At 43.4% G+C, this 24,544-nt stretch overlaps 1 protein-coding gene across 1 annotated transcript in view; it reads right to left on the bottom strand.

The window, feature by feature from the left end:
- LOC117829942 (myosin heavy chain, fast skeletal muscle-like) overlaps positions 1-24,544 on the bottom strand; it is a 57,774-nt gene that overhangs the window by 15,743 nt on the left and 17,487 nt on the right. Inside the window, exons 10-29 of the mRNA XM_034707763.1 lie at positions 23,894-23,997; positions 23,670-23,808; positions 23,460-23,578; positions 19,253-19,402; positions 16,837-17,007; positions 15,787-16,093; positions 13,673-13,749; positions 13,487-13,574; positions 13,297-13,414; positions 12,881-13,004; positions 10,600-10,736; positions 10,249-10,504; positions 8,194-8,436; positions 7,950-8,126; positions 5,634-5,779; positions 5,456-5,546; positions 4,996-5,385; positions 4,787-4,913; positions 4,590-4,708; positions 2,730-2,926 (exon numbers count right to left, since the gene is read on the bottom strand). Of these exons, the coding sequence (XP_034563654.1) occupies positions 2,730-2,926; positions 4,590-4,708; positions 4,787-4,913; positions 4,996-5,385; positions 5,456-5,546; positions 5,634-5,779; positions 7,950-8,126; positions 8,194-8,436; positions 10,249-10,504; positions 10,600-10,736; positions 12,881-13,004; positions 13,297-13,414; positions 13,487-13,574; positions 13,673-13,749; positions 15,787-16,093; positions 16,837-17,007; positions 19,253-19,402; positions 23,460-23,578; positions 23,670-23,808; positions 23,894-23,997 (3,280 nt within the window). The remainder of the gene's footprint in view (positions 1-2,729; positions 2,927-4,589; positions 4,709-4,786; positions 4,914-4,995; positions 5,386-5,455; positions 5,547-5,633; positions 5,780-7,949; positions 8,127-8,193; positions 8,437-10,248; positions 10,505-10,599; positions 10,737-12,880; positions 13,005-13,296; positions 13,415-13,486; positions 13,575-13,672; positions 13,750-15,786; positions 16,094-16,836; positions 17,008-19,252; positions 19,403-23,459; positions 23,579-23,669; positions 23,809-23,893; positions 23,998-24,544) is intronic.

Genomic DNA, 24,544 nt, shown 5'->3' on the forward strand with positions numbered 1-24,544 from the left:
GACATAGCTCAAAGGTGCATCCCTGAACAAGAGATGGGTCAGGTTGGAGATGACTTGCCAAAGTACATGATAGTTTGGGAGGATCGAGGATTTTCTCTCAGCATGGAGATGGGAAGTATATGATCGCCAGCCACATACACAGATGACCCTTGTGGATGCCATGGATGCAGCGTGTGATGACATCACAGCAGATGCCTGCAGAGGCTGGATAAGACACTCTAAAAGATTCACGCTGCATCGCAAGAGAAGATATTCGTTGTGATGTGGATGAGAATTTGTGGCCAAACAGACAGGAAGGTCAGGAGGTGTAGGAAGACTGCACTACACTGCATGTACAGTTTCCCCTATGTTCACATTTCTACTTTTGTTTGTTTGTTTTTTCTTTGTGCTCTACACATCATGTCTTTTTCTTTCTGTATTGCAATGACATGGTCTGTCAACAAATTCAAGAACAAACAGTAAAAGCGTAAATGTGAATCTTGTCCAGTCTCTTGCAATCAATCTCCCACACACACTAAGGTATAACTTACAATTTACAATAACTGTAATCAAAGCTTTAGCCATAGTTTACATCAGAACGTCCCTCCAGAGTCCACTGTTATATTGACAACATGACTCAGCAGTTTGACTGTCTTATCCGTACACAATGACACAAGGACTTGTCACTCTGATGGCACTGACATGTTCATTCACACAGATATTTACTTTTGAGAGATGGACTGAAGATTTTGAACAAGATACTGGCTTCTGCAGGTAATCCATGGTGTTTTGCTATTTGTATGAATTGTTTTGAGAAATGCACTTACTGTTCTGCAAATGTCTGTAAAAACTGTAATGAAAGAAATGTTTACACATCCAAAAGGTCCCACAGGTCCACACAGTCAAACCAGGTCCACACAGTCAGTCCAGGTCCAGACACTCAATAGTTTGGATTGAAACAGCTGCCCTCTGTGTAATAAATAATATTACCGCTGAGGACTCGACTCAGACTCGACTCGGATGTTCCTCTGGTGACTCGGACTCGACTTGGACTCGAACTCTGAGGACTCAGGACTCGACTAGGACTCGAGGTTTGGTGACTCGACTGCTATCGGCTGAACAGCGATAGGAAATGTGTGAAGCAGAGAGCAGGGAGCGACATGGAGCGAAGGGTTGAGGCCTGAAACTGAACCAGCGACCACAGCGAGGACCATAGCCTCTTGATGCTAAGCTCTCAAGTTTAAAATTCGAATATAAGCGTCACATACGTCACACTGAAGGCCCCCTTAAAGGTGACATATCATGCAAAATCGACTTTTTAATGGTTCTCTACCAGAAATATGTGTCCCTGGCATGTCTACAAACCCCCCGAAAATGAAAAGAATCCATTCTGCCCCTGTTCTGATTTCTACACCTTTCTGTAAATGTGTGTGAAACCAGCCGTTTCAGATTTCCGTGTTTTTGTTACGTCACAACAATATCCGGTCTGTCACGGAGTCAGAGCTCGGAGCTTGTTCAGCCAATAGACTGTATAAAATACAACTCAACCCCCCCTCTGTTTTTCATTACCTGCACACGTGTGCTAACAAGGAGCTTAGGAGGGAGGCATGCTAGTTGTAGGCTGTCTTAATAAACACAAAGGTCGGTTTTACTCCCCACGTCTGCAGATTTGAAGATCTAGTGGATGATTTTTATTTATCATGGATAAGTGCTAGTGCTAGTTAGCATAGCCACATAGCTACATGTTCGTAGCTGTGTACCAAGACACACGTCTACATACTGACAAATAAAACAACAAGAAACACAGAATCTGTGACCAATCCTTCAGAAAGGTCCTGCTGCAGGCGCCTCTCAGTCAGGATCAGATTCTGGATCAGATTCAAAGAGTGGAAGTAACGCGGGTCTGTGAGCAGCCGTGTATATTCAGCCAACATGTAAACATTAGATCAACAGACTGGAGAGCCAAGGCCACATCTACTTCCTGAGGGGGCGTGGTCAGAGAGAAAACCAACCGTTCTGAGCAGGGCTGAAGAAGAGGGGTTCACAGGCATGCCAAAATCTGATTTCAAAGTGTTTTTTTGAGCAATAAACTTTAAAGACATGTTTTGGGGACCTCTTAGACCAATATATATTGATGAAAAAAGCGTGATATGTCACCTTTAAGTCTGAAAGGCAGGCCAAGCCAACAGTCGCCCCTAATGCTTAAAATTTTTATCATCAAGATGTTCAACCATTGTGAGTTCAAAACGTGAACGTCAACAAATGTGGAAACTCATTGCAAGCACTTCATGTCACATCATGTTGCATCATGTTACGTCGTCATGTCAAAAATAAATGATAGAGAGGAGTGTGTACATAATCTGGATATCAAACTGAGGGGGTGGGATCAGACCGGTCTGTGTCAGCAGAGGCGATTACATGAAGCCATTCTGACCGGACTGTTGTTCTGTTTCTCTCTGGTCCATGTAAACTTGTCTGATGAATGGGTGGAATGATTGTGGTGGAGCACGGGCCAACAACCTTAAAAACTACTGAATAACTTACTGGTGTGTACAACAAACGGTCTCACTCTGCCCAACAATACCAAACTCTTTTGGACCTTTAAAATATTCTAACATAGAAAACAGAACATAAAGAGGCACCATCAGATTCAGATCTAATGACTGCCTTTATGAATCATCTGAAACCATGTGTCTTATAAATGACCTTTGACCCTGTGAACACAGACACACTCCCACAACCCCTCTCACTTGGCCTCCTCCAGTTCATCGTTGCGTTGGATGGCGTCGGTCTCGTATTTGGTTCTCCACTGGGCCACCTCCCCGTTAGCTTTGGACATCCCTCTCTGCAGCTCGGACTTGGCCTCCTGCTCCTCCTCAAACTGCTCCCTCATGAGGTCACAGTCGTGACGGGTCGACTGCAGGCCGTGGGCCAGTGCGCTCTTAGCCTGGAACAGAGGAGGATTTTACTGCTCTGTTAGTATAAACAAAGAAGTGACGCTGAGCAGGTGGAGCTGTGTTTGGACCTGTTGGTGGTAAAAACAGCAGGAAAACAACACTGATGTCATCATAAGCTTAATCTATCAGCTGTCAGCCAGTAAACGGTGACCACATGAAATGTCTGCAATAAAACCTTTGATACAGCCATGCATCCACCCATCACCCATCCATACAGCCATGCATCCACCCACCCATCACTGCATCCATCCATACAGCCATGCATCCATCCATTAATGCATCCATTTATCTATGCATCCATCCATCACCCATCCATACAGCCATGCATCCACCCACCCATCACTGCATCCATCCATCCATCTATGCATCCATCCATCACCCATCCGTACAGTCATGCATCCACCCACCCATCACTGCATCCATCCATCCATCAATGCATCCATATCTCAATCAATCCATCTAAGTCCATCCATTATCCATCAATGCATCCATACATCAATGCATCTCTCCATCCATACAGCCATGCATCCACCCACTAATCACTGCATCCATCCATCCATTAATGCATCCTTCCATCCATCAATGCATCCATCCAACACCCATCCATACAGCACTGCATCCATCCATCACCCATCCATACAGCAATGCATCCACCCATCCATCACTACATACATCCATCCATCAATGTATCCATCCATCCATCCATCCATCCATCAATGCATCCATCCATTATCCATCCATACATCCATGCATACACCCATCCATCACTGCATCCATCCATCCATTAATGCAACCATATATCAATCCATCTAAAACCATCCATCCATCAATGCATCCATCCATCCATCCATTCATCCATCCATCCATCCATCCATCCATCCATCCATCCATCCATCCATCCATCCATCCATCCATCCATCCATCCATTCACCCATCCATTCACCCATCCATCCATCCATCCATCCATTCACCCATCCATTCACCCATCCATCCATCCATCCATTCACCCATCCATTCACCCATCCATTCACCCATCCATTCACCCATCCATCCATCCATCCATCCATCCATCCATCCATCCATCCATCCATCCATCCATCAATCCATCAATCAGCCATCCATCCATCCATCCATCCATTCATCCGTCCGTCCGTCCGTCCATCCATCCATCGATCCATCCATCCATCCATCGATCCATCGATCCATCCATCCATCCATCCATCCATCCATCCATCCATCCATCCATCCATCCATCCATCCATCCATCAATCAATCAATCAGCCATCCATCCATCCATCCATCCATCCATCCATCCATCCATTAATGTCAGTTTTTCCTGACATGTAATTATTCCTCTTTTTTACTCTTTTGATTGTTATTCTTTTATTTAAATTATTTTGAATTATTTTTATTTTTGAGTATTCTAACTGTTGCTGTCAATATGTCCTTGTGTTCTCTCTTGTAGTGAAGCACTTCCTTGAGTTAAAGGGCTGTGGAGAATCAAAGTCAGGTTAAGTCAGTTTGGTGGACCTGATGGGTTAGCTGAGTTTCAAAGGTCAAAGCACCATGAGCCAATCAGTTGACATATTGACCCTTAAAGATAATTACAGCTTCAGGTACTGATCCACAGTGGAGTGCATGAAAGTGTCAAACCTTTGTCTCCTCTTCAACCTGCCTCTTCAGCTCCTCGATCTGCTGAGTGAAAGCCAACTTAGCCCGAGACATCTGAGAGAGGATGGCTTCCTTCTCCTCCAGAAGACGTGAGAACTCACCTGTTAGAGCAGATACAGAAACACTCCAGGTTAAAACAAAGACGTGTGTTTGATAACAGATGTTTGTCTGATGCGTACCGTTCTCATTCTGAAGCCTCGCCCTTTGAGCGCTGACTTCAGTGAGCAGACGACTGTTCTCGTCGTGTTTGGTCCTGTACTCACTCAGCTGGTCTTCCAGAGAGTGACACAGCTTCTCAAAGTGAATCTGAAGTACGTAAAGATAAGATCATAAATAACATGCAGAGTATTTAATGAATACTTGGACTGTCATGGCCCCTCTGTCTCACCTTTGTCTTCACCATGACCTCCACGTTTCCTGACAGGTCATCGATCTCCATCTTGAACTCGCTCTTCTCCTTCTCCAGCTTCTGCTTGATGCGCTGCAGGTTGTCGATCTGCTCCCCGAGCACGGCCACGCTGTCGGCGTGTTTCTTCCGTAGAGCAGCGGTCGTGGCCTCTTGGTGCAGCGTCGACTCTTCCAGGTCCCGTCTCAGTTTCTGAAACTCCACCTCTCTCTTCTTGTTCATCTCGATCTGGGCGGTGGTCGCTCCTCCGGCCTCCTCCAGACGCTCGCTGATCTCCTCCAGCTCCCTCGACAGTTCTGACCTCTGCTTCTCCACCTTCGCTCGGCCCACTCGCTCCGCCTCTATCTCCTCCTCCAGCTCTTCAATGCGAGCCTGGGAAAATCATCACACTTTGTTTAATGTTGAGCCACACTTTAAGGTAACTTTTCAGTCTGCTTTGTACCTGAAGCTCCTTGATTTTCTTCTGAGACTGCCCCGCCACACCTTGCTCGTCCTCAATCTTGCAGAGGAGCTGGCTGAATTCAAAGTCCTTTCTGTTGAAGAATCACACAGTTCCATTAGAGAAATCACAGAGAGCTGTGTCTGCGATCATGCTGAGGTACTTCAGCACCAACACATACTTTTTCAGGCGTTCCTCCAGCTGCTGTTTGTCGTTTTCCAGATCCATTATGGATTCCTGAGTCAGCTTCAGATCTCCTTCAATCTTTCTTTTTCCTCTCTCGATGTCCATGCGGATCTTTTTCTCTTGTTCTAGAGAGCCCTCGAGCTAAAACATGGACTCGACTTCAATGATAAAAAAGTTAACACACCTGCAAACATGGACTTCTAAACACAACGCTGATATACTGTAATCACTCTGTACGGGACTGCTGTGAGGGTTCAACTGTGAGGATTAAACACCCTGATCATAAATAAGAGACAAACCAACAAACCCCAAAAAAGAGATTACTTTAAATTTGATGAAACACGTTTCAAACAGTACAGAGAACACAAAACAGGTCAAAGTTTACACCAGAACTGGGGACTTTACCCCTGAACTACGTGCGTTTCGACCGGTGGACCCAGGGTCTAAATTTAGTTCAGCGGTAGATAATCTCCCCCCTAAAAAGCCCCTGCTAGGGGGGTAGTACTTTTCAAAGGTCCCGGGACTTTAAAGGGGAAAGGCCTGCAATGCTGAACGTGTCTGATTGGTAGATTAACCTCAGTGTTTTTATTCCTCCCTCCGTCCACAATAACATCACACACATCTGTGATTCTCTTGATTTCTCTTTCTTTCATTAGTTTTGATTTGTTCTATCTTTTTTGTATGTGTGTGTACTTTTCAAAAGAAGAAGCTGTGATTCTCTTGATTTAGCAGCTTGTAACAGTAGTCTTCTCTCAGCCCACCGTGAATGCGTCTCTCCCGGTGTTCCGTTTTTAAAAGTGACCCTGTAAACTGGAGACCTTCAACTGAACGTGTCAGTGTTTGTGGAGTTTACACAGCTGTTGAAACACAGAGGGAGTTCCTGGGAATGCAAACTAGTTTAGTTTTTATTAAGATTTCAAAATATCCTCATCAGATATTTAATGATGGTCTAAAGACGTTTATGAGGGATGCATCCTGCTGAAAGTCTCCAGTTAAAAGGGTCGCTGTTTAAACCAAAACACCGGCCGATCTCTGCCACGGCTTTTTGAGTTCAAAAGGATTTTAAAGCTGTGTTGAAACGTCTTTGCTTCTCGCGCTTATCTCCTCTCACATGTTGATTCAGTGAATCCATCTGTGATGAAATATAGCACCATCTAAAACAGACCAGCTGAGTCTCTTCATGCTAACAGGCTAACTGTTGTGTTGCTCATAATGATACCTGCCTGTCCGTCTGCTTCTATGGTGTCATCTGTGATGAATGGCATTCCTCTTTGTTTTACTGCCCTCTACTGGTCTGGTGGTGTAGTGCATTTACTTTTTTTTTCTCCATACATCACTGGCCTGATTTACACAATCTACCCAGGACTTCAGCCCACGGTCGAAACGCAGATAACAATGGGGGCACAGGAACCTTTTAGTTCAGGGTAAAGTAGGTCTGGGGGCTAAAATACCCCAGAACTCTTGGTCTAAATGCACCTAAGGACTCTCCAGAGAGGCTGAGTCTCTCAGAAAGAAAGATGTAAAGAGGTTCACCACTCTGTGAGAGACTGCATAAGCAAATAGTTCAACAGTTTCAGAATAATGTTCCTCAGAGTAAAATGTCTAAAGGTGCTTTTTAACAGCAGGAACCAGGGTCTAAATTTAGTTCTGGGGTAGTTAATCTTACCCTGAAAAGCCCCTGCTTGTGGGGTAGTACTTTCCAAAGGTCCAGGATCTTTGGGGGGTGCAGCCTGCAATGCTGAATGTTTCTGATTGGTGGATTACCCACAGTGTTTGTATTTCACCCGCCGTCTTGGTTTAATAACTCCTGAACATTGGTCTTCTCTGAGCCTGATAGTGTGAATGCGTCTCTCCCGGTGTTCCGGTTTTAAAAGTGACCCTGTAAACTGGAGACCTTCAGCTGAACGTGTCAGTGTTTGTGGAGTTTACACAGCTGTTGAAACACAGAGGGAGTTCCTGGGAATGCAAACTAGTTTAGTTTTTATTAAGATTTCAAAATATCCTCATCAGATATTTAATGATGGTCTAAAGACGTTTATGAGGAATGCATCCGGCTGAGAGTCTCCAGTTAACAGGGTCCCTCTTGAAAAAATAAAAGATATTACAAAAAATGCAAAATGATCAAAGTTGGCACTAAAGGATGAGCTCAGTCTGAGTAAGACCTGTTCTCATCTCCCCACCTCTCCCCTCTCTCTTCAGCTGTCTTTTCTCATAAATGTAAAAATGCCTGAAAAATGAACTTAAAGAAGAACAGATGAAAGACCCTTTATGTGACACACGTTGTGATATCAGGTAAAACCTGTGGACTTACATCATCCACTTGTTGCTCCAGTTTGATCTTGGCCTTGGTCAGACAGTTGACTTTGTCCTCCTCTGCCTGCAGGTCTTCCAGAGTCTGCTGGTGAGCCTCCTGCAGCGCCAGTTTCTCCTTGGATAACCTGGCGATGGTGTCATCCAGAGTGGACATCTCCTCAGTCAGATTCTTCACCTGAGGTTAAAGAGTATCTGTCAGTACATGTTCAAACCTCTGAGCTCAGTGTTTGGACACCTCTCACCTTGTTCTCAGTAGCATGTTTCTCTTTCTCCACTTTGGCCAAAGTGAGTTCCAGGTCGTCAATGTCCCTCTTCAGCTCGGAGCACTCGTCCTCCAGCTTCCTCTTCCTGGCCGTGAGCTCGGCGTTCACCTCCTCCTCGTCCTCCAGCCTCTCACTCAGCTCTTTGGTTTTGGCCTCTAGGAGGATCTTATTCTTTATCAGACCTTCACACCTCTCTTCTGCATCTGCTAGACTCTCTCTCTCCTGATGAATAAAGACACAGCTCTGTGTTTACAGTTTGCACACAGTGTAACTCATGCTGGCTGCATACTTGTTGTAGCAGACTGCAGGTTTCTGCAGAAGTTTGATGGAGTCGGCCAAATCGAGCTGCTCATTCAGATACCAAAACACGTCGTGCTCGATGGCTGCAGATTGTCTCCACACATGGGAGTGTTCCCTTACACTCTGGGGTTGAGTCTTGACGGACTGATTTAACTCTTGATTATAAAGATAACAGTGATGTCAGAGTCAAATTAGCAGGCTGAACGCACAGATATATCATTTTTGGGTCATCTAGAGGTGGAATTGTTGGAGCGTGACATCACATATATAAAATATTAAACTTTCACTGTACCTGTGCATGGCGGTGGTGTCAGTAGTTTTTGTAATGAGCTGTATTTGCACAGAAAGAGGCTGATTTTACTCCACATGAATACACAATTACTCATTTCAATGTATGCAAGCTAGTTACAGTCATGCTATGTGCTCTACTGTATTGCATCCATCAATGCATCCATCCATCCATCAATGCATCCATCCATCCATCACCCATCCATACAGCCATGCATCCACCCACCAATCACTGCATCCATCCATCCATCAATGTATCCATCCATCCATCAATGCATCCATCCATCCATCACCCATCCATACAGCCATGCATCCACCCACCAATCACTGCATCCATCCATCCATCAATGCATCCATCCATCCATCACCCATCCATACAGCCATGCATCCACCCACCAATCACTGCATCCATCCATCCATCAATGCATCCATCCATCCATCACCCATCCATACAGCCATGCATCCACCCACCAATCACTGCATCCATCCATCCATTAATGCATCCATCCATCACCTATCCATACAGCCATGCATCCACCCAGCCATCAATGCATCCATCCATCCATTAATGCTATGTGCTCAACTGTATTGCAGTTCTGCAGTTCTTCCATGAATCAGACTCTCAGTTTTGTCTCTGTATTGTATATTTTTCTCAGATGGAGGACTCAGGATTTAATTTCAAGACCCTCTCTGGCCAGCTCAAAGACCCAACCTCTCCCACACTTGGTGTGCGATCTACCACCTTAACCTGATAATCAAATCTTTTCCTGGGGGGTGGCACTTTCAGACATATTCAAAGAGTGTCTATGCCTGGTTTTAGTTTGGGACTTGAATAAATCTTGCCCGGATTGGTCTTAGTATTGACTTTGCCCCAGCCTTCAGTGTCTTGGTCTTTGTTGGTAATTTTACAATCTGGTCCTGTTCTTGACTCAGTTTGCCTCTTCCCTCTAAAGGCTGATTTATACTTCTGCTTCGAATCGACGGCGTGGCCGTGCGTAGCTGACGTGCAAGCCCTGTGATTGGACAGCCCGGCGGCATTGTATTTCCTGTATTTACAGCACTTCTGGGATCCCCGCTCATCGGCCGTGTAATTAATCTCCTCCTCTCTATTCTTCATGTAATCATGTCTGTATGATAAACAGCAACATGTATCAGCTGTAGATTAACAGAACACGCTCTGAATCACCACACTGCCCTCAAGAGTTTCAGCAGAGAATTGCTGCGTGATACGGACACATTGACGCACAAGTATGTGGTGCTCATGTCTGCGTCAGCCCCTGCTGTGTAGGGGAGACACTGGAGTATAAATCAGCCTTCAGTCTCAGCCTTCATGTGCTCCTGTCATCGTCTTGACCTAGTCTCATTCGATTAAAGTGTTGCTCTCATCTCTGTCTTGGTTATGACATTGACAAGATTCAGATTGAAGTCTCTGCTCTCAGTACTCACAGTTTGGATGTGCAGACCCAGGTCGTTCTTCTCCTGCAGCACAGAAACCATTTTGGCTTCCAGCTCCTTCCTCTTTGCCTCAGATTTGGCTAAATCCTCCTTACATTTGGCGAACTCCACCTTCATGTTCGCCATCTCCTTCTCCGTCTCAGCACTCCTCAGGAGCGGCTTGATCTTAAAGTAGAGCTTCATCCAGGGCCAGTGCTTCACATTCATAAAGGAGCGGATGTTGTACTGGACGATGTAGATGGACTCTCTGTGAAGGAAAGACGTGTGTGCTCAGTGTTTGAGTTTTTCATGCATCAGTGAGTTCATACAGATCTTCTGATGTAGATATGAGCAGTGATGGACCTCCTCTCAAACATCTTCTGTAACTCCTTCCTCTTGAGGAAACCTCGACACAGAGCCTGAGTGATCGTGATCAGAGAGGCCAATCTCTCGTCCCTCATCTCCTCCAGTAGACCCAGGAGTCCGGCTTTGAAGAACACCTTCAGGATAGCAGAGTTATTAGTGACAGGCTGATCAATAAATCACCACGTGAGAAGTATTGATTACAGGTAGACTGACTTCATGACCCTTTGTCTGGAGGGTTATTTCTCACAGCCACATTTGAATTATTCCCCTTTCTTTACTTTATAAAGTGTCCGTTCATGAACTACCCCAATCTGATCCTGATGACTTTGAAGCTCTGCACCTTTCATAAGTTCTCCATGCTTCACTTTTGGTATAAATGAGAAGCATGCCCTCTCTCGGGCTTACGGTGATACCTGAAGGCAGACAACAACGCCACTTGCTCCCATGCATTTATGCAGTTGGACTTCCAAGTCAAAGCCTGGCAGAACGTCTAAGCCAGTGTGGGTTGTACTGGGGTGTATACATTGGCATTGATCCCCAACCAATGTTTGAGTCCGGCTGACATGTTAAATGGATTTTAAAAGTCCAGTTTTACCAGTAGACTGTATAATAAATGGACGTAGGATCCGTGACATCACCCATCTGTTTCTACAACACTGTTTTGAAGCCAATCGTCGGGAGCAGCCATATTGCTGCTGTCGAGTGATTGTGAGGTAAAGAGGCGGGCTTTGAGCCTCCTAGCCAACAGCTACAGTGTTCCTGCCTGTCAATCAAGTCAGCTGTGCCTCTCATTGGAAGACTCGTAATCTCAATATCTTCTCAGTGTGTGCCAATAGAGAAATGAGCTATCCAGACTACACTCATCTTTTGAGCCAGGCTGTAAACATGCTGTAAATATCAGCTTCTTTGAATGGGTGTGTATGTGGTTTCTGGTGTTTCTGCAGCCAGCCTCAAGCGAATCCTTGATGAACTGCAGTTTTTGCACTTCCGCATTGGACTCATATTTTTAGACCTGAGGTTGGCACTTGGTTTTAGCCAGACTGATGCAAGATTTTTTTTTATCTCCATGCAAACATGCTCATGATTTAAAACTGCTTAATCTGTAAGTAAGGGATAATGTATTGTTAGCAGGTTGTTATGAAAAAAAGAATCCAGACAGGGTGAGACAAGACCCCGACGCAAAGCTAACCATGTATGCTAACCATACATTATCCCTTACTTATGACCCGGCTACTAACTTAAGATACAAACACGTTGTTAAAAACATTGATTAAAGATGATTTTATTGATTTAAATGATTTATGTTTACAGTTTTTAAAAATAGTCCCAGTGATTCCTCGTCAGTGATCGTTCCATGGTGATGGATTCTTCTCTGCCTGTTGAGGTGGATTGAACATGAAACTGTCCTCATTCAGCTCTCCTTCTTCTCTGAGCTCTGTGGTTCACACACCTTTAAAAAGAAACTAATGTCACAACTTTGAACCCTGCTGCTATCATCACCACCGCTCATGGTTTAACTTTCTTTGGAGAGATCGATCACCTAAAGTTTCTCTCACCTGCTCCCCTCCTTCATCAGATTGATGGACAGGATCCAAGATGAAAACGTCTGTAGCCTGCTGATTTAGCATGCTAACTGAAGCTAACGTTTTAGCAACATTGTTTTGATGCTAACAGAAGCTAACGGTTTAGCCACATTGTTTACCAATATGATGCTAACAGAAGCTAACGGTTTCCCCTCACCTTACGGTCTATGGTGTCAACAAGCAGAAGCTAAATGTGTCTGAACTCTTTTCTGTGGATTGATTTGACATGACGTGTGATCAGTTTGTCTCTGGTGTTGCTCATGTTAGTGAAAGTTAATAACCGTCGTCAAGGGGTTTGGACCAATCAAAAAAAAGCTTCTTACACAACCTGAAGATCAGCAAGAGGGCTGGGTAATAAAATGGTTTAAATCAGACACTCATGCAGCAACCCTCGTTCTTAAGAGAGATGTCATGGCTCCTTCCTCATCCCTTGTGTTTCAGTTGTTTTTCCTCCCTGGTGTGTGTTGTTGTGTTTTCTCTTCCAGGATGTTCATCTGTTTGCCTCAACCTGCCCAGCTGCCAGATCATCTGTTCCTCCCCAGCTTCAAACTCAACATCCAACTTCACTTTACAAATTAATTTATTGAGCTGTGCCCTCTGTCTTTTTGACTTCAAAACCAGACAGGGGAGGGTTTGAGGTGCTGGTTTATGGTTTAACCAGCATCACACTTCACACAGACGTTCAAATACTTTACCTTAGTGTGTCCAAACTTATACTGTGTGTGATCCACATCGATGGACCCCAGGAGCTTCTCTGCAGCTTTCTTGTTGTCGATGAATTGTCCCTCAGGGATCACACTGGCATTCAGTACTTTGTACCTACAAGAACAGCTCAGTCAGCGACTTATTTACAAAGATCCACTCTCAAAGAAACCCGATGTTTGTCTCTTGCGGCCAAATCCCACCAGATCCGTGTCCGGTCCATCACCGATCCGTCACAGCACCGGATCTGATAGGTTTCTATTCTAGTCAATGTGTTAACTTCCTTTGAATCTGCTCCGTTGCGTTCAGGCTGCTGTGTTCTGAAAACACAACCTGGTGATGTTGACGGACCGCAGCGGACCAGAGACAGACCGGACATGGATCTGGTGGAAGTCCTGTCCTGTGTTACCTTTGCTTGAAGTCCCCGTACAGGATCCTGCTGGGGAAACCTTTCCTGCAGATACGGATTCCTTCCAGCACGCCGTTACACCTCAACTGATGGATGACCAGGTGGTGCTCCATAATCCCTACAGACAGCAGCGTCACATTAACATCACACACACACACAGGTACACCTAGAAGATGAGACAAAGACTTACCTGGAGTTTTAGTTTCATTTGGGATCAGACACCTGACAAAGTGAGGGTGGGTGCTCCGGAGATTCGTCATCAACTTCCCCAGATTCTCCTGTTGGAGAAAATCAAAGTCCTTACTTTGTAAAAAGAAAGTCATGTTTTATCCCGACTGTAAAGGTATAGATATCATTCTTTTTAAAGAGCAGTTACCCTGAAGAGAGCAGACACGGTCTGGAAGGATGAGCCCTTCTTTTTTGCTGCTTTCTTAGTTACACCAGCTGAATCATCTGGAAGGAGAAATGTGTTTTATCCACGTTAGAGGCTGTACCTAACAAACACACACACTGCTGCAGGCGGGGATAAAAAACAAACAAGACCAGATTGTGAGTAAGGCCTCATTAACTCAACACTTGAGAGATGCATCCTTTTTGGTTTGAGGGATGTGACGTCCTGACCTTTAGTCCACAGATCAGGTAACGTACTAAATGAGCGACTAGAAGATGTAGTTTTGAGCCAGTGTTCATTTTGGCGGCTATTTTAGATTTAGTCTTAGTCTGTAGACTAAAATGCCTGTTAGTTTCAGTCACATTTTAGTCTTTTCAGCCCTTTATAGTTTTAGTCTAATGTTAGTCGACAGAAACTCAAAACATTTCAGTCTTTAATTTTTGCCAAAACATCTTCACTCTTTAAATAATTCATGTAGTCGATCAGATATCAGTATCAGGGTTATACCAAGGGTTAAAATCGTCAGTATTTCACTCTTTAACACTTTTGCTTGTGTAATATCTGAAGTTAAATGATTCAGCCTGTCTCTGCTAAAAAGTCAAAAAGAAAAACATTCTTGATGTGACCACTGTGACAAAAAAAAAGCCATGAAAGGACTGTATTGCACATTTACGACAGTCTTTGAATGCACCTGCAGTGACAGGCGCACTGGACAGACAGTCAGTTCACGGCACTCTGAAATGCATCTGCATTTTTGATGACAAGGAGTTGATCCAAACTTACTGAAGGTGTCTGATGTATCACCAAACTGGATTAAATCAAGCTGTAGACACGGAGTTTTTTACGGTAACAGACGTCCCCCGGTTGTGTCTTTGTCACTAACGCACACCGGGGGTAAAAATCATCAATGAAGATGAGACAGATGCATGGAAGTGAGGAGAGCTGGTTCATAAAGCACACCTGCTGCAGGTAGAGACCAAGCTAACACTGAGCCCCTCAGATAAGAACTCAGCCTGTCACAGGAAGTCATCACGCCATCTTTAAAGACGCACAGCACAGGGGGAAACATGGATTCTTAATGACCGACGTTCGGCCACTAAAGATTTCATCTCGTCATCATCTCGTTAACAAAATCAAAACATATGCTCGTCAGTTTTTATTATCAGTGATGCAGTTTAGCGCGTCTTAGTCTCATTTCGTCATGAACACATGAGTCTTGGACAAACATTTATCGTCATAATTTCATTAATGAAATTATCACTGTTTTGAGCTCACATTTTACAAGCTGAGGCAGCATCACGCTGCAGGATCAAAATATTTTAATAACAGTTGATTTATATAAAAAAAAATCACATCCATCAGTCTGCTCGACTTCATGTGTCTATGTTTCAGTGAAGCAAACTAAGATGAGACAAAATAGATTTCTACTTTTAAGAGTAGGCTTCAAACTTTCCTTTTTGATAAAGCTTATAGTTAGAGCTGGATCAGGCTTGGACCAGCTCTTAGTTATGCTGCTATAGGCTTAGACTGCCAGGGAACTGACACACTTGGGTCCTGTCTCCTCTCTCTGCCTGTCTCTTACTTTGACTCTCCCTGTCCCATTAAAGTTACTAACCATAGACCTTTCTGGAGTCCCTGAGCTCCCTTGTCTCGTAGGTTCCTCTGGATCTCTGCTGCTGTGGACGTGCCAGACTCCAGCTGCTATAACTACTACTATCCATCTCACCACTATCATCTCTCTCTCTCTCTCTTCATCTCCCTCTATCCCTCTCTCCAACACGGTCTCAGCAGATGTGTGTCTAACATGAGTCTGGTCCTGCTGGAGGTTTCTGCCTGTTTAAGGAAGTTTGTCCTTGCCACTGTAACTTGCTAAATGCTGCAAAGTGCTCTGCTCATGGTGGATTAAGATGAGATCAGACTGAGTCCTGTCCGTAAGATGGGACTGGATCTGATCCTGTCTTGATGTTGGGTCTTTGTTAATAATAGAACATAGAGTACGGTCTAGACCTGCTCTGTTTGGAAAGAGTCCGAGGAGAACCTTTGTTGGGATTTGGTGCTTTATAAATAAAGATTGATTGAGGAAGAACTGGAATCCTTACCATCAGAAGCAGAGTAGGTCAAGTAGAGGAAGGAGAGCAGCTTGAGGCCGGCTTTCTGGTAGAGCTGGACCACAGTCTCATTCAGAGGGTCCTTGTTCTTGTCTAACCAGCCCGTGATGCTGTAGTCCACGGTGCCCGCGTAGTGGACCAGGGAGAAATGAGCCTCGGCTTTGCCTTTGACGGGTTTGGGTTTCTGGAAGTTGTTGGACTTTCCCAGATGTTGGTCGTAGAGTTTGTTTTTGAAGGTGGTGTCCGAAGCTTTTGGAAACATACACTCCTCTTCAAGGATGGAGAAGATCCCCATCGGCTGGAGAGGACATGGTGACTTTAAAACCTGGAGCCTTCATTTCTTTATGTTTGTGTAATAATAATAATAATAATACATTTTATTTCAAGCGCTCAAGGACACTTTACAGGGAGGATAAAACACAATAAAAACAACACGATAAAATAAATAAAAACAACAAGCAAAGTAACACCAAGTCAAAATGAGGCAGTGAAGTTAGACAGAGAATGCGGATTTGAACAGATGGGTTTTGAGTGTTGGTTTGAATACGGGAAGTGAATCAGTGTTATGGATGTCTGAAGGGAGTGAGTTCCAGAGTTGGGGAGCAGAGCGACTGAAAGCTCTGCTCCCCATGGTGCTGAGACGGGCAGGGGGCACAGAGAGGTGGAGGGAGGAGGAAGACCTGAGGGAGTGAGAGGGGGTGACAATGTGGAGGAGATCAGACAGATATGGGGGGGGTGAGGTTGTGGATGGCCTTAAAAGTATACAGGAGGATTTTGAAGTTGATTCTGAAGATGCTGGAGGACGGGGTTGATGTGGTGGAAGGAGGGGGCTCTGGTGATGATGCAGAGTTCTGGACCAGTTGAAGTTTATGGAGGGATTTGTGAGGGACACCGAAGAGGAGTGAGTTACAATAATCAATACGGGAGGTGACGAGACTGTGGACCAGGATAGCAGTGGTGTGAGGGGTGAGAGAGGGGCGGAGACGGTTGATGTTGCGGAGATGGAAGTATGCAGACCGGGTAATCCTGAAGTGAACAAACCTTCTCTATGAGCTCGATGCAGGCGGCCAGGTCCATCCCAAAGTCGATGAACTCCCACTCGATGCCCTCCTTCTTGTACTCCTCTTGCTCCAGAACAAACATGTGATGGTTGAAAAACTGTTGCAGCTTCTCATTGGTGAAATTGATGCACAGCTGTTCCAGACTGTTATACTGCAAAACAATCAACCTTCAGTTTAGATCTATGTGATTATAACGCACTTTTCATTTCAAGAAATCTCAAAGTGCTACAGGCACACAGTAAAAACAAACATTTCTTACATTTCTTAAAAGGAGTACTTAAAATAAGTTAAAAGCCTCTTTAAAGAGGAAAGTCTTTAAATGATTTATAAGAAATACTCTGATTAATCAGTCTGTTTTTTAAGGATTTGTCTGAAAGCTGTCCGGGGGCAGGTTGTCAGCACTATGCTGATGATACAGTCCTGTATACTTCAGCAAAGACACCAAAAGAGGTGATTGAGAGACTTTCATCACATATGGACGGGGTATGTAAATGGCTTTATCAGTCCCAATGAGTTTCTTCACCAAAAAAACAACACAAACGAAAGTCACAGTGTAAAAGTTCACAGAGAAAACATTGTGATGGTACATGAATTTACATTTTTAGGTGTAGTTCTGGATTCCAGACTCAAATTTTACAGTCATATAAAAAAAATCTGTCAAAGAAGAAATCTGAATTTCTTCAAGTTAATTTGGCATCATATACAAATCAAAGCAGCACAGCTTGACTGTGATTAAACCTGTTGCATCTCTTTATAACCAAGCCTTAAATATAATGGATGAAACACCCAGGAGATGGCAGCACTGTCACAAACTGAAGCAGTTTCATCTCCTCAGCTTTGATAATGAACTGGGTTTTTTTTAATGTTTGCAAAATTTAGCACCAGAAATTTTATGCAAATCTGTCACCAGGCAAAATAACGTTTGGAACCCCCAGGATTGATAGTAAAATCACACCATAAGACCTCCCTGGGGCAGTCAGCTTCTTCTATAAAAGGCTCTCATATGTGGAACTCACTACCAACGGAAATAAACCTGACACATGATATAAAGACCTTTTAAAAAGCAACTTCAGAGATGTGAGCATGTTTAAGAGGGCGTGTCCACTGCCACCTTTTTTGCGCTGGCAGCATCAGTTTTCCATTGAAACTCGATGTGATTCAGAGTTTTCAGCACTCAGCGCCATCAGCACAGAAACCCTCCGAGTTAGCTGATTTTTGTAGCAGCGCTCTGAGCGCTCTCAGTTGAAAACAGCTCAACTTTTGGAACACCGCCGCGCTCATCAATGGCTACGTTTACATGAGACTTTTAATTCCTCTTTAATTCAGAATAAAAATTAAATCCTCTTTAAAAAGATAAAAAATGACCATGTAAACATCTAATCCCGGATAAAAATGACCATTCTGAATTAAACTTAAATCCAAAGTAAGTGTCTGGTTTATTCTGATTTTTAATCTGAATTGAATAATTCCTCGATCATGTTTATGTTCATTCAGCTTTAAATGAATTCTGGTCGTTCTGCACATGCTCATTCCCTTGTCCTGTCGCGATGACGCACATATTCTGTGCTGGCGGGCACATATTCCAGGATGGCCGCTCGAAGCAAGCGTTGGACTCGAGCCGAGACAGTTTATTTATTATTCCTTGCTTCACACTTTCATCCACTGCTGTCTGGCCTTGTGAGCTGGATGTGGCAGTGGGCTGAGGTAGAGCAGCCGTTGCACTAAACAGCTTTGATTCACCAAAGTACGGTCTTCTGCCTCCCTTCTCCGGTCCTCTATCTCTCTTCTCCTCCTCAGCTGACCAAAGTGAAGCAGTATGTTTGTGTCAAACTGCTTATTCAAAACTATAATCAAAATCAAAGTGAAAGTTTTACTTATTGTGTGGTCTTCCATGTTGTAACCGAAAATGAAAGAAGCAGGAACTGGAGTCTGTTTTCTTCTGGTAAATGTAAATACATCACGCTTGCCCCTGTCCAATCAGAACCCTTCCCAACCCCCAGACCTTAAGAGGAATTGAATAAGGACAATTAAACGTGTTTTCCATGTAAACCTCAATTCAGAATTACTATTTCCATGTAAACGTGAAGGAGAATACTTTAATTCAGAATGATTTAACTCTGAATAATTAATTCTGAATTAAAGAACATCATGTAACCGTGGCCACTGTCACTTGGCCGCTGGTGATAAGCGCTCTGAAATTGAGGTTATTGCTGCTCCCAGGGCAAAAAACACCGGCAGTGGACACACTACCTAACTCTTCTGTAATGATCATCAACAGTCATTTGTAATTAAAAACTAAGCAACTAGCAACAGTTAAAATCTGTAAATGCAAAGCATCAGTTGTACTATGTAATATGCATTGTCCCAAATAAATAAATAAATAAATTCAGACATACATCAAAGATCTCAAAGCCGGCGATGTCCAGGACTCCGATGAAGAACTGTCTGGGCTGTTTGGTGTCCAGCATCTGGTTAATCCGGAGCACCATCCACAGGAACATCTTCTCATACACTGATTTGCCCAGAGCTCCAATGTTGTTGTAGACCTGAACGAAGACATGTGGCAGTAAGATCCAAACATACTGAGAGAATAAGATCTTATGATGAAGATGGTCAAATCTGTTGAGTCCAGAATGACGGGTTCAGACCAAACGTGTTAGAGTAGTGTGTAATGGCCCGTCTCAATCAGCTCAGCTCGTCCAGTTACCTGCAGCTGGTTTCAGAAATAAGGACTGTTACTCGTTTCAGTCAGCGTGGATCAAGTCAAACCCAAACAGCCCTGTCTGCATGGCTCAAGTCTTTATTTTACAACCTCTTCACTTAGATAGCCAAGTATAAATTAGCAACTTTGGAGGTATGTCCAATTGCAGAGTTCCTTATTGAAATGGTTAGGAAGCCCTCTTATCCTCCTCACTGGTAACCCAATTGAAGAGCTCCCTATCTTGTCGAGGTGTAACCTCAAAGATCTATCTTTTACTGCAAGAACAACTATGCCATCCTTTGTTGAAAGTTATAAAACAGTGGGAGCTAGATTTGGCTACAGATATCTGAATGGAATTCATGCATTAATAACATCAATACTATGTACAAGGAGCAGGAAATAAATTCATTCAATTGAAAATCATACATGGATGGCATAGGACACCTCAACAGTTACATAAATGGAAACTAATACCAACAGACTCATGCTGGAGGTGCGATGAGACTGGTGCCTCCATCATTCACATACTGGGGACATGTCCTGTACTCAAGAACTGGTGGGAAAGTATTCAACAAGTTCTTTATGAAGTCCTGAAAAAGAAATGTAAAGTTTCTGCTAAAGTGACTATTCTAGGCTCTACCTGTGAACTCAAAGACTCTGACCTGTTTCCCCTGGAAAAGAGATGGATCATCCTGGCTCTAACAACAGCCAAGTGGATATTATTGAGACTCTGGATAATTAAACACCCACCTCCTTATGAAGAATGGGTAACAACCATGGCTCAACTTGCTGCTTATGAAAGAGTGACATATTGCTTGCTGGACAAACTGGACCAACACATGCTCATATGGGGCCCTTACACAGCTTGGCTGTCTGTTTCTGCAACTTAAGAGGTCAATCGAGTAGCTAGATTCAAAATATGTGAAGGATGGATGGATATCTCAGATTGGTTCTTTGAGTCTTGCCTCACACTTAACGTGAGCAAAACAGCATGTATGTACTTCTATGTAAGGAAAAACGGATTTCAACCTGATAAGGTGAACGGCTACAGATAGTTCCACAATTTAAATACCTGTGAAGTCTCTTAGACTCACAGCTGTCACTTAAGAAACATGTGAAAAAAGCTCTGTAACACTGTGAGACTTCATCTCAGGACCTTCAGGTTTATCCGAAACCAGCTCCCTACTGATGCAGCAAAACTATACATGCATGCAATGATATTTTCCCATCTGTCGTACTGTGTCACAAGCTGGTCACAAGCTGGGAAAACAACACTTGCTCCCATCAAATCACTGTACAAGCAAACATTAAAGGTACTGGACAAGAAGCCAATAAGTTACCATGACTGTAATATCATTCAGAGGTCTGACCTCCTGACTTTTGAACATGTTGTGTTTTTCTGATGCTTGTCTCGTGTATAAATTGATCAATGGTCTGGCTCCTCCTCTATTAAAAGAGTCTTTATCACTGCGTGCAGATAATGGAAGAACAACTAGGACAGCAAATAGAGGCGACTGTGTCATACACCACAGATCTTATGAATTCTTCTCTATTAGAGCAACAACTTCTCCAAACTCATCATGGAGTAAAATCAGAGAGGGATGCAGCTCTTCTGAATTTAAAGGTGACATATCATGCTCTTTTTCATCAAAATATATTGGTCTAAGAGGTCCCCAAAACAGGTCTTTAAAGTTTATGCTCAAAAAAACACTTTGAAATCAGATTCTGGTCTGCCTGTAAACCCCTCTCTTTCAACCCTGTTCAGAGCAGTCTGTTGTCTCTCTGACCACACCCCCTCAGGAAGTGGATGTGCCCTCGACTCTCCAGCACGTTGATCTAATGTTTACATGTTGGCTGAATATGCACGGCTGCTCACAGACCCGCGTTACTTCAACCCTCTGAATGTGATCCAGAATCTGATGGAGAGGCGCCTGTAGCAGGACCTTTCTGAAGGATTGGTCACAGATTTAGTGTTTCTTGTTGTTTTATTTGTCAGTATGTCGACGTGTGTCTTGGTACACAGCTACGAACATGTAGCTATGTGGCTATGCTAACTAGCGCTAGCACTTATCCATGATAAATAAAAATCATCCACTAGATCTTCAAATCTGCAGACGTGGGGAGTCAAACCGACCTTTGTGTTTATTAAGACAGCCTACAACTAGCATGCCTCCCTCCTAAGCTCCTTGTTAGCACACATGTGTGCAGGTAATGAAAAACAGAGGAGGGGTTGAGTTGTGTTTTATACAGTCTATGGGCTGAACAAGCTCCGAGCTCTGACTCCGTGACAGACCGGATATTGTTGTGACGTATGAAAAACACTGAAAACTGAAACGGCTGGTTTCACACACATTTACAGAAAGGTGGAGAAATCAGAACAGGGGCAGAATGGATTCTTTTCATTCTCGGGGGGGTTTGTAGACATGCCAGGGAAACATATTTCAGGTAGAGAACCATTAAAAAGTCGATTTGGCATGATATGTCACCTTTAAGTTGAGAATGAAACCATGGCTAAAATCAACTCAATCATGTCCTCATCACACTTACATATAATTAACTTCATAGTGTAGTGCTTTTAGTTTTTTATATTGTATTATTGTGTTGATAGTTTTGATGTAAATGTATTCCTGTTGTTGTATAGTGGTTATGTATCATTGTGTAGCTGTTTAAATGATGTACTGTTTGTTTTGAACAGAGGCATGTCTCTGTCTCCTGCCCAGGGACTACAGATGTAAATTAGCTTTGGTACAAGTAAATGGCTGAACACTGTCCCTGTTGAAATAAACAAATAAATAACAAATAACAAAAATATTCAGTCTTTGGGAAAAAGTGGTTGTGGTTTTGTTTTTTGTGTATTTGTCATTTCTTGTATGTTTGTTTATCCTGTCTTTCTTTGTTTACCTTTGTTTACCCTCTGTCTTTGTCAAACATACATATACATTAATATACATGTAAATACACAATGCAACAATTCTCCAAGCAGAATTCCATACTTCTATTTTTTGTATTATTTAACTTCTATTTTTATAATGTAAAAACTGCCTCTGCTACTCACCACTGCACTTTATCATATTATTTTTAGCCTGTACATATTAGTCATGCCTATTTGTTGTTCTTTTTGTATTTATACCTGATGTTATTGTTATTATATTTTTATTTTATTTTTATTTGCATGTCTTATTCTTATGCCTTGTACAAAGAGAGCACAGTTTACCTAAGTCAAATTCCTTGTGTGTTCAAGCATACCTGGCCAATAAAGCTGATTCTGATTCTGATTCTGATTCTGATTCTGACATACTATGTCTATGTTACACATAGGAGTGTATGTTCATGTTAGATGGAGTCCTTTTATTCCTTGTCTGAAAATCAATAAAAACTGTTGAACACAAAAAAAAACCTCTGTTCAGGAAGAGCTGGACGCTGCCTAACATGTTGATAAAAACACAGTTTGATGGTTTGTAAATCCCATTTTTTTTGTTGTTGTGTCACTTCAGAGAGGCTGAGAGAGGATGGGAAGAGGTGCACCACTCTGTGAGAGGCTGCATGAACAAATTAAGGTTGGGTATCTTTGGCGTGAGGCCGATAAGAGACACATCAATAATCTGATGCATTAAAGATACACAAGCAGCAACTTCTGAATGGTTAAGATACAATTCACACCCCTATAAGGATGCAACAGTGCCATGTGATGTGATATGATGTGAAGGAATGACGCTCTGTAATTAGATGTATGAGTGCTAAACATGGGTCACATCTTCTTCGACGTGTTGTTGGTGTCACGATGCGTCAAATGTTTCTTTTCTTTGTTTCATTCTCTCTGACCCGACTCTTTGAGGTGCTGCTGGCATCAGATTTAAAATCAGCCTATTCTGGGGATAGGGAGTGTTATACAGTCTCCTCACCTGCTGCACAGTCTGCCCTTTGGTGACGTACTCGTTCCCGACCTTGACTCTGGGGTAACACAGAGCTTTGAGCAGGTCTGCAGAGTTCAGACCCATCAGGTACGCTGCTTTATCAGCCACTGAGCACAGACAGAGGTCACCTCAGAGACATGTTCAAACACACACTGATGGAGGGAGGAGAGGAGTGAGACATGAAGAGATGACACTCACCCTCTGTGCCGTCCGGCTCGGCCTGCTCCTCTCTCTGCTTCTGCTTAAATTTCATGTTCCCATAATGCATCACAGCTCCCGTCAGCTTGTAAATGCCGATCCTCTCGTCTGGAGTGAAGCCCAGGGTGTCGATGGCGCTCTGAAATCACATCATAACGATGCTAATGTAAGTTTAAGTGACTGTGAGTGGGGACGCAGGGGACGAGGTCATAAATGTGATTTACATCAGTGGCCATCAGCTCGTCGCTGTCATCGATGCTCGCCACGCTGATCTCACCCTGACTGACAAACGGGAAGTCGTACGGGTTGGTGGTGATGAGGAGCGTCTCTGAGGAAAAGATCAAGTAAGAAAACTCTGTTCATGACCAAACTACAGAATCATATCATTACAATTCATCTGTGCAGCTATACAGGAAGTGCACCTATAATCTGACATCTGAAGTATCATTGTAAAAACATTATTTATTGTTGTGAGTTTTCCTCCCTTTAGTTCCAGGCTGAATCCAGCTCCCTGTTGGGATCAGGATGATCCTGGTTTATGGATCAAATTTATCTTAAGCATACTAAAAAGGTTTCAACATCACACACTGGAGGTTTTATGTGGATGAGAACAAAGACTGGATCTATGGCATAGCAACAGGTGTCCCGTGTCAGCTGGCTCACCTAAAGCTCTTTATAGTCTCATTTAAACCTTTAGTTCTAGACTAAGGCTACTGTTGTGTCATTGTAATATTTGTACATTTTAAATATCATTTAAATAATTTTCATCCTAAGACAAGATCTGCAGACATGCAAGGGCTGTAACCCTGACATCTTGGAAGATGTTAGCAGCAGTCTGAAGAATGCAGCGCTCGCTAGTTTACTGAGATGAGACC

This window comes from Notolabrus celidotus, chromosome 18 (genome assembly GCF_009762535.1).
Source record: "Notolabrus celidotus isolate fNotCel1 chromosome 18, fNotCel1.pri, whole genome shotgun sequence".
NCBI classification, from domain to species: domain Eukaryota; kingdom Metazoa; phylum Chordata; class Actinopteri; order Labriformes; family Labridae; genus Notolabrus; species Notolabrus celidotus.